We start from the raw sequence: 13249 nt of genomic DNA on the forward strand, positions 1-13249 counted from the left end.
ATGAGCTTCTTTCATTCTGATATAATGTCAGGAAATGAGACAGAAAGCAAGAAAGAAGGAAGGATGGAGAAAGGAGTGATTAAAAGGTATGTGGTGTCGAGGTCCACTTAATTATTTGAAATGAAATACTCTCACCTAAAGTCAGATGGATATAGGGTTTTTAAAAGGCCACAGCAATAACTCAAAAGAAGCAAGTACAATGCTTGAAATATAACCTTCATCATCAAATTCTAGCTCTCTTTTATATTTCTACTGCCAATTAAAAAAAAGGGAATTCAAATTTGTGGTGAGTGGTAATGGCTGCCATAGCCTGGATGGTGAAACTGAAGAGCTGAAGTCTCAATGACGAACTGTTATTCCTGAGCAGACCACAGTGCAGTGCATGAGGTTGAATTTTGGGCTCTGACTCACCTGGACGTGGAAGAAGTAGGAGCTGGGAGGAGGGTTGCCGTCAGCGTGACACTTCAACGTAACATTATCTCCTTCTATGATAGGCGCCTTGGGCATAATTTGGAGGCTAACCTTCTCCGAAGGATCTGAGAAGAAAGGAGGGCAGAAAGAGAACACGAGTGTCAGAGCTTCACAGACCCTTCCCTTGACTTCCATTGAAATGATTCACCTTCACATTGGATAAACTGGATCAATTCAACTATTATGCAGAACAGATACATACAGTACAACAAGGAAATAATCTTCCACCATATTAAAAATGTGACCGTATCACTCTGTGATTGGCCAAGTGTGTAGATCATCCTCCTTACACAGGAAAAAAGTAAACTGGAAAAAAGTAATAGCTTACAAATTGAAAATTCTGCCATGAACTTGCTACTGCAGATGCCTCCCAAGTTCCCTGCTTTCATTTATTGATCCAAGCCTCCCACTCCATCTGCTCTTCAAACTTCAGGGATGTGATCAGGAACACAAAGAGCGCACTGACTGTAATTCCCTGTTGGAATTCCCCCAAACCCTCAAATCCTGAAAAATCCTTTAGCCAACCGCAGCAGAAAGCTCAGCAAGCACATTGTTCACTGCATGGCTATTATGTGCAGTTTCCAGAGCCTTGTGATAAACCGCCTCCCACGGCAAGTTGTTCAGTCCTACACACCTCCATGTACTCTGCAACTATCTCAAGCTAGCACAGGCTGCAACCGTTTCACACGTGGCAAATAGAAAATACGTCTACACATCAAACTATAAATTATGTCCAGTGTCTATACATCACTGTGGTGACTCTGTGGCTACACTGTAGGTAACTTAGAGGACAGTTAAATAAAACTTCTTACTGTTCCAGCACAGTTTCACACCATCTGCATTCATGGACCTTCTCCTGATTGGCTTCCCTCTCAATAAAACGACTGCTTGAGTTGGCTAATCAGAGCAGTGTGTAGTGATTTAACTGGAAAGTCACCACTCATCGTAGTGAATCGCGAGACCTTCTACTGTCAGGCAATCAGTCCAGGATTGAGAGGATTTCATTTGGTTGATTCAATTTAAATACTCAGCCTTTAACTACCTGAATCAGAAAGAAGCTTGATGAGCATTATTCTTGTCTTGATTCACGGTGTACTTGGTGCAAATAGATTATGGGAAGTCTGTCTCGAAGAAACTTTATTGTCATTGCAAGGGGTACAATGAAATTCCATTTGGCAACATCTCCTGTAGCAGCTACAATGTCCTAGTCATAAATATAATATATATAAATAGTAAAAATAATAAAAATAAGGTGCAGTTTAGAATATTTACAACCGATACAGACCATAATAGTCTGTATCCAGAGTGCAAGACAGTCAGTAGTCCGGGGAGGTAGTAGTGGGTGTAGAAGCATTTCACAATTGTACATTTTAGGAATTCTGCTGTTGGTCTGGTTGTTCATAAAGCTACTATGTTGTCATTGCCCAAGGACACTGAAATGTTCACAGACACAACTTGATCTTGGAGACTACAGTCAGACTATATTACATATGTATAAAAGTTCATTTTAATGCTGCAAGTGAAAGGCTTCAAGGCTTTTAAATATCAGCTATGCAACCTCAAAAAAAAAGGTTTGTGTGCCTGTGTGATAAAATAGTGTTTCAGATATTACCTGTTATCACCTGCTGTTCTCAGATGTTAAATTGCAGGCACAGTTTTATACATATTGCATGACCTCAAATATACAATTTTTGTCTGTGCTGCTTTTCTTCCATTTTAAATCCATAAAACCTTAGGGCAGTCCTTTTTTACATAATGACAAAGGCAATTTGACTGTTTAGCACAACATAACTCTACCATACACCTCTCAATACTCTTGACAACCTACTGTGTATGGGCAGGGAGAGCATACAGAAGGTGTAATACAGTTCTGGAACCTGATGGTTTTCCTGTACTGCACTTACAGTGAATGGGAAAGGGTTCCAGGTCAGTCTCCTGATTGTCCAGTTCATGTGTGGACACACAAGCAAAGACTGCGCCAACATCCTCCTTGGTGGCTACATACTGAAGAGTGGAGGAGGTGGTGGACAGGCCTGTGGCTGGATCCACCTTCAAGCTGGGGGTGATCACAACGGCTGAAGAGGAAGAGATGGACAGTGCAGATGACAGCCACATTCACACACACACACACACACACACACACACACACACACACACACACACACACACACACACACACACACACACACACACACACACACAGGTGTCAAATTAAAAATGACAAAATTCCAGAAGTACTATCACATTACTGCACCCTTCCTTGACAATAAACAACAATAAATGATGTAATTCTATTGTCCATTGTTTAAGCTATTGTCTTCGTTAAATACAACACACTATGAGAGATTTCATGTTCACTCTCACTGTACAAAAGCACTTATTGGCCCCCAGGGGGATCTCTGCATGACTGCGTCTTGTGTGGTGTGACTGTTGAATAGTTTCTGAGGGTGTCAGCAAACATGTGATGTTACCTTTCCCATCGGCTACCAAGGGCTTTCCATTCTTCTTCCATGTGATTGTAGCTGCTGGGTTTGCATCTGCCGCAACACATGTTCCCAGCTGATCAAAACAGAAGAGGGGAAAAAACGCTAAAATATAAAACAGAAAACAATAAAACAGTCCACACACTCAAGACTGTTTTAATCCACTTCAGTCATTTCACTGAAAATGCATCTGCTTTCATCGGTAATCTCTGTCAGTATGGAAGTGATGAACTGAGCATTATGAAAATGTTTGCTTATGCTCTTTACCTGAACTGATTTTAATGTAGCAATTTGTACACAAGTAAATCAATATAATCTTGTGTATTTATGTGGATTGTTGTTTAACAATTATTTCAGAGGCAATTTCACCCTGAAATGAATAACTGTGTAGGCAACAAACAAAAGCAGTTTCACTCTAAAAGCCATTTCTGTGAAGCCCTAATTCTCTGTCCTGGAGTTGTATAACGTAATGTCTGATTTCCAACATTGATTTCCATCCAGAAAAGACAAACAACTACCTCATTCAGGAATGAACTAGTTTTTGTGTTAATAAGCATGCTGTCTCCCTGTCTCACAGTTACATTCAGGATTGAAGGTCAGCAACGGTAGCAGAGATATGCTGTGAGTGAACCAGATAAGGAGTGAGTCATAAGAACATTCCTTTTCCCAAACCGCCTGGTTTCATATCCTGCACTACAGTCTGCACCTCTGAGTGAACGTGACTCACCACAAACATGTCTTTGAGTCTTGCGTCAGGAAATATAATACTCATGCAGTCTGAAGTGGTTTTCCCACAAAAGTTCAAATCACATCTCCTCCCTCTCTCTCATTGAAAAATCCAGAATCTATGAATATACATTTGGAATATGCAATACTGCAAAGCTTATCTGCCGGACACAAGATTATCTACTTCACTGAAAAGACCATTCTCATAGCTTTCAGGTTTCCATATCGCACTTGTGTATGCTGCATAATGGACCACTACTGGCTTCTAAACTAGCTGTGATCCTGAAATCCTGCTGGTACATCCTGGTGTTACGCAGATTTAAAAGAAACAGAGAAGCTTTCCCTCTTCATCAGATGAATGTGAAAACAGACTGATGGCGTCAAACTCTGCATACATCATTCTGCACAGGCGAAAACATCCGAGTGAACAATAGGCAAACACATTTTTGACTGGAAGGAGACTCATTTTCTCACCCTTAACCAGGTCATCAGGCTGGTTTTTCCACTTTCAATGAACATACACAACACATACAGAAAACAATGTTTTCATTGTTGTTTGACAGTCCAATCTTCTGACCAGCTTGTGGGAAATTCTTAAAATGTATCTACAATCGCAAATTACAATGGAACGTAATTTGACATTGTAATTACAATGTCAAATTACAATGTCAGTTCTGCTGCATATCCTTTATTTCAACCAAAAACACTCACTTTATCCGATGTATTGTGTGATCTGAAAGGTAAGGCTGGAGAATGAATAACTTGACCAGGACAAGAGAAAATGAATGAATGTGCTGTCTCAGTCAGATAACAAAAAATCCCCCGGCAACCATCCACTGCCCATCTACAGTAATACAAAGAGCTTTTAACAGACTGTAGGTTTAGGAAGAGAGCTCCATTTAAATGACTTGAGGACAATATCGGGCTCTTCTCTTTTACACTACTCTTTACTGTTTACTATCCCATACAGGTTCATAGCATGTGCTAGGTCAGCAGTGAAGGAGCAGGTCACACCAGAATGCAATAAGTGTAGAAAACATAATGTGTAACCTAATGCTTGTACCTCTTTACAGCACTGTAATGAGTTATTACATGATCTGACTGCTACCTTTGCAGATGTCACACTCTTTCTTAATTCTCTTTCTTTCTCTTTCTTAATCACTGTTTCCTAGTGTAGCCAGTCAGTGATTGAGGCTTCTGTTTCAGTGAGTCTGTGAATCTAAAAGTATAAAAGCAACAGTATTTGTAGATGTATGCTCAGTCATCGTGTCACTTTCTGTTGATTAGCTTAGCCCAAGAATGACAAAAGGAAATCTGTACAGTGTCTGATACAGGCAAACCACAAAGCAGAAAGCACCGCAAATGACATACAGTAAGAACACACACACACACACACACACACACACACACACACACACACACACACACACACACACACACACACACTTTGCTATCACGAAAAACATAACATGAATCAAGTCAACAGCTGCAACTAAGGGATATTTTCATTAATAATTCAAGTATTTTTTAATTAATTAATTAAGTGATCTGTGCAGTAATGCTACAATTTAAACCCCCAGTTCAGAATTTACAAGCAGTATATGAATATTTAATAAATGGTTTATTCCATAATATTTATACATGTAAATGTATTAATCAACAGCTATTCCGCCTCATACGGACACCCATAATTGGAGGCTATTGTATAAGTACAATAAATGGTTACACAGTTCTAATATAAAATATGTCTTCATAGCAGAAGTTAGAATTGTGTTAATAAATGCTGTTTACTAAGAAATATTCTCATTATAGGGTGCTAAACTATTCATTTAATGTTTCACCACTTGTAAATGCAAAATAAGTGGGATCAAAGTCAGGTGTTGCCACTTCAAAGATGTTCCCAAAATAATGATGTGTTGTGTCTTTCATTAGCTTATTTGTTCTAATTAACAGCCCCAAAATCTAAAAGTGTTCAATACACAATGACATGCAAGGTGTTGCATCTAAGAAGCAGCACGTGATTTGTATTTTTCCCTGAAAAATGACCTGAACAGTTAAGTGATCATCAGAATGGTAATAAACCAACTTTTTGTTATGAGACTAATGAACAGACTGATCACCTCAGCTAGGGTAAACCATATCCTGCATGACAAGCAAAACTAAGTCTATTTGGAGTTACTGCCTACATCATCCTCAAATGGATATCGTGTATGATTTTGAAGTGAGTGTATTGTATCTTGACTTTCACATGTAATACGCTTTCACAGTCTGGATCAATATTTCCTGTTTGTTTAAGAACAACAACACATGGGCTGACTTTTGCAAGCAAATGAAAATACGACCTCTGCTACTCCACGGCTGAGACCATTCAGTCTCGCTGCATTCTCCACCACCCAATATGACACTTTCCTCTAATTTGGAATTCCACTTGAGTATGAATCCACTTTGCCCTCCACCACCCTCTTGCAAGTTATCAAAACTGAATTCTCTCTCTTCCATCTTCTTTTTTCTTTCCCACTCATATTCCCTCCATTTCTCCCTGTCTCTCTACCCTCTCTACAAAATGTTCAAAGCTGTTCAATAGCGCCTGAATTTTTAGGTGGAAATACGGACAGAGGCAGGAGTACTCACTTGATCCATAATACATGTGTATATGCTGCATGCGGTGGAAGAAATGTGCATTGCTTGCTGGAGACAGGAGGCAGATGACCGTTGTGAATGTGCTGCCCTCAGCTTTCGAGAAGTTTTCTCTTTTTTCCAACAGATACTCATTTTCAAGTCAAAGTCAGACAGTGTGTCTTCGGGGAGTGAAAATGAACAACAGAATAAGGAGAGCTATTCTTGCAGGAGTGGGCGTTCAACTATAAATCAAAGTAAGTTCAGATTTGAAATGTATGCATTGTTCTTAAAGGCCGGAGACACGTTTGTGCACATGCTCACATTCTGACAGGTGGTTTTTCACATCACCGTTCTCCGATTAAAGCATTTTAGTAGCAGCCATAAGAGGCATTTTGATGCTGACTTTAGTTATCTTTCACCCCAGCATTACTTTCACTGCAGCTGAATCCCAATTCATTAATATGTCAGAAATGATAAAGCAGCTCTGATAAGACTGAACTGTTTCCAAATCTAAGTTACTATGACACAGTGAACGGATTTGTAGCTTAAGAGCCGCATTAAGAGATTTCGCTTCAAGCTTTGTTGAACAGCTAATTAGCCAGCATTATAATTAAGAAAAAGATTTGATGTCTATATTTACAATCACAATTACATGCATAGAAAACCATCTCTGTTTATGTCTTCTAAAAGAGACAAATCTCACATTTACAAGTAACTGTTCATAGCCAAGAGGCGCCCAAGACCTGAGGACATCCAAAATAGCTTCCAGATGATGCACAGTGACACCAAAGCACACCGTATGCTTTCAGACCGATTTCTCTTCCAGACACAAACTGCTTCCACCTCATTGATTTCAAAATATTCTTCAGTGTCTACAAATCACTTAATCGTTTAGCTCTTAAATACATCTCTGACCTGCTCACGGCTTGCAAGCCCTCCACTCTCTCTGTCTCTTTGAGGATGTGTGGGTGGGTATGTTTATGTAGGTGGGTGGACAGGGGATGAATCATTTTTGTGAAATGTTTGTTTATATGTAATTAACATATATTTATGTTTTATTTCACTTTGTTCATATTTGCAGTGTGTTAAGGACATTGAGCCTTATTCGTAGGAACTGTGCTATAGAAATAAATTTGATTTGAGTACAGTATGAAAACCAGGGTGCAGATCTTTCAAACTTGTTTGAGACTGATAATCTATCCCAGTGAACATCTCTCCACCTTTTCAAAGACGAAAGCGGAGACCATTTTCAAAACTTGTGAAGTGTGTATTCACAAAATGCTCCAATGTCCAATAACTGGCAGCCGTCTACGTGACAACACTTTGTTTATGTGTAACAAAAACCCCACACAATTTAGTATCTATCAAAACTCAAATGTCAGAGTGTCCTTGAATGTACCAATTGTGGATTTTTACTTCAGTCCTCGCTCACAGTTACAGCAACGTATAACAGTAATCAAATGTAAAGCTAGAGAGAGGGGACAGCTGGTTCACTCCCATGTATTTCCTCTCTCAGTAGAGTTTAAGGTTCAAGTTGATTTTTATGCACCATGCTGGAATAAATAAAATCATTACCGACCTGGACAGAAGAAATTAATCAACTGGCATGCTTTGAAAATGAATCACCAAAACCAACTGTTTAACACTTTAGCACAAAATCTTGTTTTCGACTTACTTTTTCCTCTTTTATTGAATTCCTCTAAGACCTCAGCTTGCTTGGACTGTGTAAATTATCCAACATGCCAGCTTCCTGTGTGCTCCAGCCCAGGGACCACAATAGCACCCGGTTTTTATGTCAAATGTTGAGTGGTATTGACCCTTTTATTTATCATAGAAATTCACAAGGGCAACCAAAAGAAAAACAGCAGTTCTCCGAGTGGGTAAAAATTTATATTCAGTACATAACACTACAGGCACCACAGTTCATGAAAAAATTACTTGAGCCTACACACTCACTTACGTGTGCAGAATTCACTGTACAGAACCCTAAAATGTAAAGGCTGAAGTGAATCTTACTGTTGTTGGTTTGTCCTTCTGCAGCACTTCAGACTTATCCATAATCTGAACTGACGATGGTTTCTCTGCAAACACAAAAGAAGAGGATCAGGTTTTGGAATCGTAAAAGTGTAGCTTGCAGACAAACTGCAGAAAGTTCTTCAGATTTACTGCTTTTCTTCATGCTGTTAGTAATTGCTTTCCACATCTAACTGTGGGGCACAGTGAAAACATGTACACAATTATTTTAGTAAAACAATATTCAGTAACTAGCAGGTAGACAGCCCAGTTCATCTAAATGCTTAGCTGCAAACTTATTGCATAGTTAATATTCAGGCTGTAGGACATAATTTCAACTTGCCCCCTGTTAACTACAACTTAATACTCTCTCTAAGGCCTACTGAGTTAGTCTCTTCATGTCCTATTTCACGCATGGGTTTGCAAAGCCCATTAGCAGGAGATACATGAGCAATTTTGAGGAGTGAAATTCAGATTCAGAAGCATAGTTACAGGAGGAAACAAAGGAATAAATCCACAGTGGACAACATGGAGTTTTAATACAATTAAAAACAAGCTGTTTGTTAGGAAGGCCTGATCCAACTGAACTGAATCAGCCATGGATCACTGAATAAGCTTGACAAATGTATTTTTTGCTGCTGTTTTTGGTTTATTGCTAACGACAATAAAAAAGGCCAACACTACACGTAAAATGACAAGACATTAAGTTGAACTTGTTCACAGGCTGTATGTTGTGTTATTAGGGAAATATGTTCACAATTTTGTCGAAGCAGTTGTGTCAATATTGAGCTTACTGTGAACAACGACAGAGACGGGGAACTCCATGAGGTTGGTGCCTGAAACCACCATACAGGTGAAGGTCTTCTGGTCTGTGAGTGAGGCCTGGGTGATGAGCAGGTTGAACTTGTCATCGATGCTGACACGCTGAGCGTAACTGTCTGTGGCCTGCACTGTGGCCTGCTCGCTGCGGGCCTGTTTGATCAGCAGATCGCCGGGCGTGCCATCATCTTTTTCCTGAGGTGTGACAAGAAACCCATTTACGTGATTTTGTAAATCCGTGCATCACATCCCTCAGTCGTAATTATAGTTTAGTGGAAGGGAGATTTACAAACATCTAACAATCTGTGACCCAGTACCAAAATATGTCATTTGACAAACTACCAAAGAACATCTAAGTGTGCAATCTGTCAAAGCTGTGACGCCGTGAAAAATACATGTTAATTAGAAGAGGTACGCACTACACGAGTCAAATTGTATCTTGCAATATTAGTAGATTCAGCATGACAGATTAGAATTGATCTCATTGATACTGGCTAATTACACTTGGGATTATGAGAATCCATATTTAACTGACATCTTAGATTACAATTATATTCTATTTTTTCCATATGTTTTATCAAGGACACACACTTTTAAAGCTCTGCTCAAGTCATGTCTTGAAGTCTCTCACTGAAGTTACATGAGCATCTCTAACACTTCTTCAGCACCTGCACCGACAGTATGAGCAGTGGTGGAGCAAGTATTCAAATCCTTTACTGAAGGAAGTGGAGTGGAAAAAAAAGTTGAATAAAACGGAAATGCTAAAGTATTTTTGATTGAAAACAGATTCTACTTGAGGGTCCTCGAGAGAATACCTTTGAGGCTACAAATAATGTTTACTTCATTATCCATTAATCTGCATATGATTTTTGATTGATTAATTACTCATTTTGTCAATTAAATGTCAAAAAATAATGATCACAACTTGCCAGGGTTCAAGTTGATGTGTTCAAATCTTTTGTCAGACTGATTGACTTTACAATGATAGAAAAACTGTAATGTGAAAAATTGCCAAAAAAAAAAAAAAAAAGTGCAAGTGAAGTTTGATGGAACTTTTATTTATTTTTTTATTTATTTTAATAACATTCATCATTCTATCAAAGCTTGAGTCTGATGTTGGGGTGATGTCATAAAATATGCACAAAACTCTCCCACATTAGAAATCTCATTACCTCTGGGATATAATCTTCAAAAGCTCACTAATGGCAGCAGACATTCAAGTGAAAACCTTTGTAAATCATCGTTCTACCTGAAACTTCTCATCTGACAAAAACCACTTTGTCATAACTGAAACTAAATTTCTCTTGAATAAAAGCATTAAGTGGTAGTCCTTCTCACATGGCCCTTACCAAAGCAGCTGAGTTTCATCAATTTGTCTTCAAAAGGCACTGATCCTGATTAGACATGACTTCTGAATATGTTTCCAGGAAGCTTTGTAATTGACGAGTGGGATAGACTGCACTATAGTGGACATGTTGGGGGATTTCACTGAAAAAGGTTTTACTTTAGAACATACGTACATGACTTCACATGAGATGTGTGCTTTTGCATCTTTTTGAAAAACTCTTCTATTTATTCATATATTTATTTCATTTGTTATTGTGCTATCCTTTTTAAATTAACTTTTTCATGTATCTCGTATAGCTCTTTAATGATTCTGACTAAAACTATGAAAATAAATAAGTGTATTTGACATATATTTTTGGTTCTTCTGATCCCATTGGGTGGTTACATTTTTGTGTATTTTTCAGAAAACAAAGAAAACCACAAGCTTAAAAATGCAACATCTGTCATTTGAAAATGTGCAGAAGTCTTTAGTCTTCCTAATTCTTCCAGGAAAAATGAGTGTAAAAATTGAAGTGACAATGTGTAGTCACACACACCAAAGATAAGCCAAATCGTTTCATATGCTCCATTATTCCTCCTCTTCATTGTCACTGAATGTCTTGGCGAAGTGTGCATTCAGTAAACCTAAAACACTTCATAGACAGTATTGAGAATCATTATTTACTTACGTATTTCCACTTGATGAACATCAGACCCGCTGGTGCTGGAGCTCCACCGTTGCATGGTATAACAATGGTGTCTCCATACAAGGCAGTCACACTCTCTGTACCCCATGCTGCAACATAAAAGGTAACAGATTGAAGACCCACTGAAGAGATATGTGCTACCCCCAGTGCTGTTATGGCATGTTTGTGCACATTAAACCCCAAATGTTCCAGTAGAGCTGTGTTACAGTCACAAGGTGTTAAAAACATCTGACATCATAGGGAAACAAACTGTCAAAAAAAAAGTATAAAAGGTGCTTATGGGATTCACACTTTTATCTGATGACACAATTAGATCACTTGATTTGGAGCCACTGATCAGTGGTATGATTATGCCTGTGATCCCATGTTTTCAGACCCCTTACAGAGACTGTGGTATAGAGTATAAATGTCTAGAAATGGATTGGTGCAAACAAAGTGAATACAGCCACACCACACAATGCTGTCACTCCAACTGTTGTGACAGCACATTTCAAGCATTCCTCCCTGTTCAATGGCAGAGGTGTGAGAGGCTGGGCTCAGTGGGTCAAGCTCAGTGCTCCGTGTGCATCGCCACAGCAAGGCCATTTCCTCAGTCCACAAAAGTGAGGGAACACTGAAGTGGAGTAGTTGCTATGGTGGCACAGCCCAGTCATGTGCAACGTGGGAGGAAGGAGAAAAAGGGTCGAGAGAAGATTGATGGATGGGGGTGAGAGCAGAGTGGAGGGACACTAAGGTCTTCACGCTCCAACTCTTTCTCTTTGAGCTTTTAGCTAAAAAGGCAGAAGCGGTTCAGATTCTGATCATTCCAGAGTGATGAGGCCAGAACATGCACAAGTGCAGCTGCTAAATGAAGTGGCTGCTTTTGCTCCAGCCAAGCCTCATGCTCATCAACTCATGCCTCTTTAGCTTTGAGCTAACTTTTACTGACATTAGTTCTTAACTACAGTTAGAATGCAAGAACAAGTATTGTTTTCTGAAAACAGAAAATTAAAAACAAACCACTAACAACAAAACACAATGCTTTAATTAAAAGGCACTAAGTCACTTTCTATAAACAGGACCAACATTCTAGTCAGTGCTTAGGAAAACACATGCACATCCATCTCATTACTGCATGCACTCACACCAAAACCTCAGATTACTTTCCACTATTTTCACTCCCTCAAAGACAATTAATTAAGTAAATTGGGGTTGACACAAAGAAACACTACTCAGTTGTGAAGAACTACATTTTTCATGATACTGTATCTCCATCTGAATTCATGTGCATCCAACCACCAACACAGATTACCCCATTAATTAGCGATTAGTATCATCTACATCCACCAATTATGCTATTTAAAATATGTCAGCCTTTAAAAAAGTGAAAGTGAGCATATCTCCTTTCTTCATCCGGCAAATTCTAGTTAAACTTTACTATATTCTTCCCTTCCACATGATATTATAAGCAACGTCAGTTTTGAGTTGTGGTTCTGTTTATTCACAAGCAGAGAACAGCCAGCACTGTTTGAAGGTCTAAAAAAACACATCAATAGTGTGAGCATCCAGTAACACAAAGCTTCATTGATTTTTTTATTTTTCACTGAATTCATGCAGAAAGCTGCTGTCAAATTAAAGCAACTGTGTATGCAATGAGCAACACTACTTATGGTTTAATGAAGAAGACCATGAAAAAAGCTGCATGTTTTCTCTCGTAATGCAAGACACAAGCCACAAGGGAATTCTGCTCAAAGAGTCAGCTAAATTTAACATCTTTGATCACATAACAACAGTTATGGAGAAGTAAACAAACTGTCTCAGTGAATTTGAGCTGGATGGCCAATTACGAGAATCTGTGTGCCTCAAAACTTCAGGGGGCAAAGAATGAAAGTGCTAACAAAAAGTTAACTTCCATAATTCTAGGAGGTATGAGATAACTTGCTCGGTTTCACTGCCCGGTTACTTGTCGCCTTTTGTAGGTCATGGTTCCAGTGACCTGCAGAAAACATGGTGAAAAAGTGGTGTAAAAAATGTCAAAGACTTTATGGCTACAAAGTGAGCATGCAGACATGGTGCAAAGCACTTATAAGGCAAGATAATGATGAT

The 13249-nt window shown here is 38.9% G+C and overlaps 1 protein-coding gene across 3 annotated transcripts in view; it reads right to left on the minus strand.

Annotated features, from left to right (window-relative positions):
- Positions 1 to 13249, minus strand: part of alcama (activated leukocyte cell adhesion molecule a) — a 70274-nt gene that overhangs the window by 14203 nt on the left and 42822 nt on the right. For all 3 annotated transcript variants that reach the window (XM_070982693.1, XM_070982690.1, XM_070982691.1), the window contains exons 2-7: positions 11147 to 11253; positions 9107 to 9326; positions 8316 to 8380; positions 2943 to 3030; positions 2376 to 2546; positions 412 to 536 (exon numbers count right to left, since the gene is read on the minus strand). In XM_070982693.1, the coding sequence (XP_070838794.1) occupies positions 412 to 536; positions 2376 to 2546; positions 2943 to 3030; positions 8316 to 8380; positions 9107 to 9326; positions 11147 to 11253 (776 nt within the window). The remainder of the gene's footprint in view (positions 1 to 411; positions 537 to 2375; positions 2547 to 2942; positions 3031 to 8315; positions 8381 to 9106; positions 9327 to 11146; positions 11254 to 13249) is intronic.

This window comes from Chaetodon trifascialis, chromosome 16 (assembly GCF_039877785.1).
Source record: "Chaetodon trifascialis isolate fChaTrf1 chromosome 16, fChaTrf1.hap1, whole genome shotgun sequence".
NCBI lineage: Eukaryota > Metazoa > Chordata > Actinopteri > Chaetodontiformes > Chaetodontidae > Chaetodon > Chaetodon trifascialis.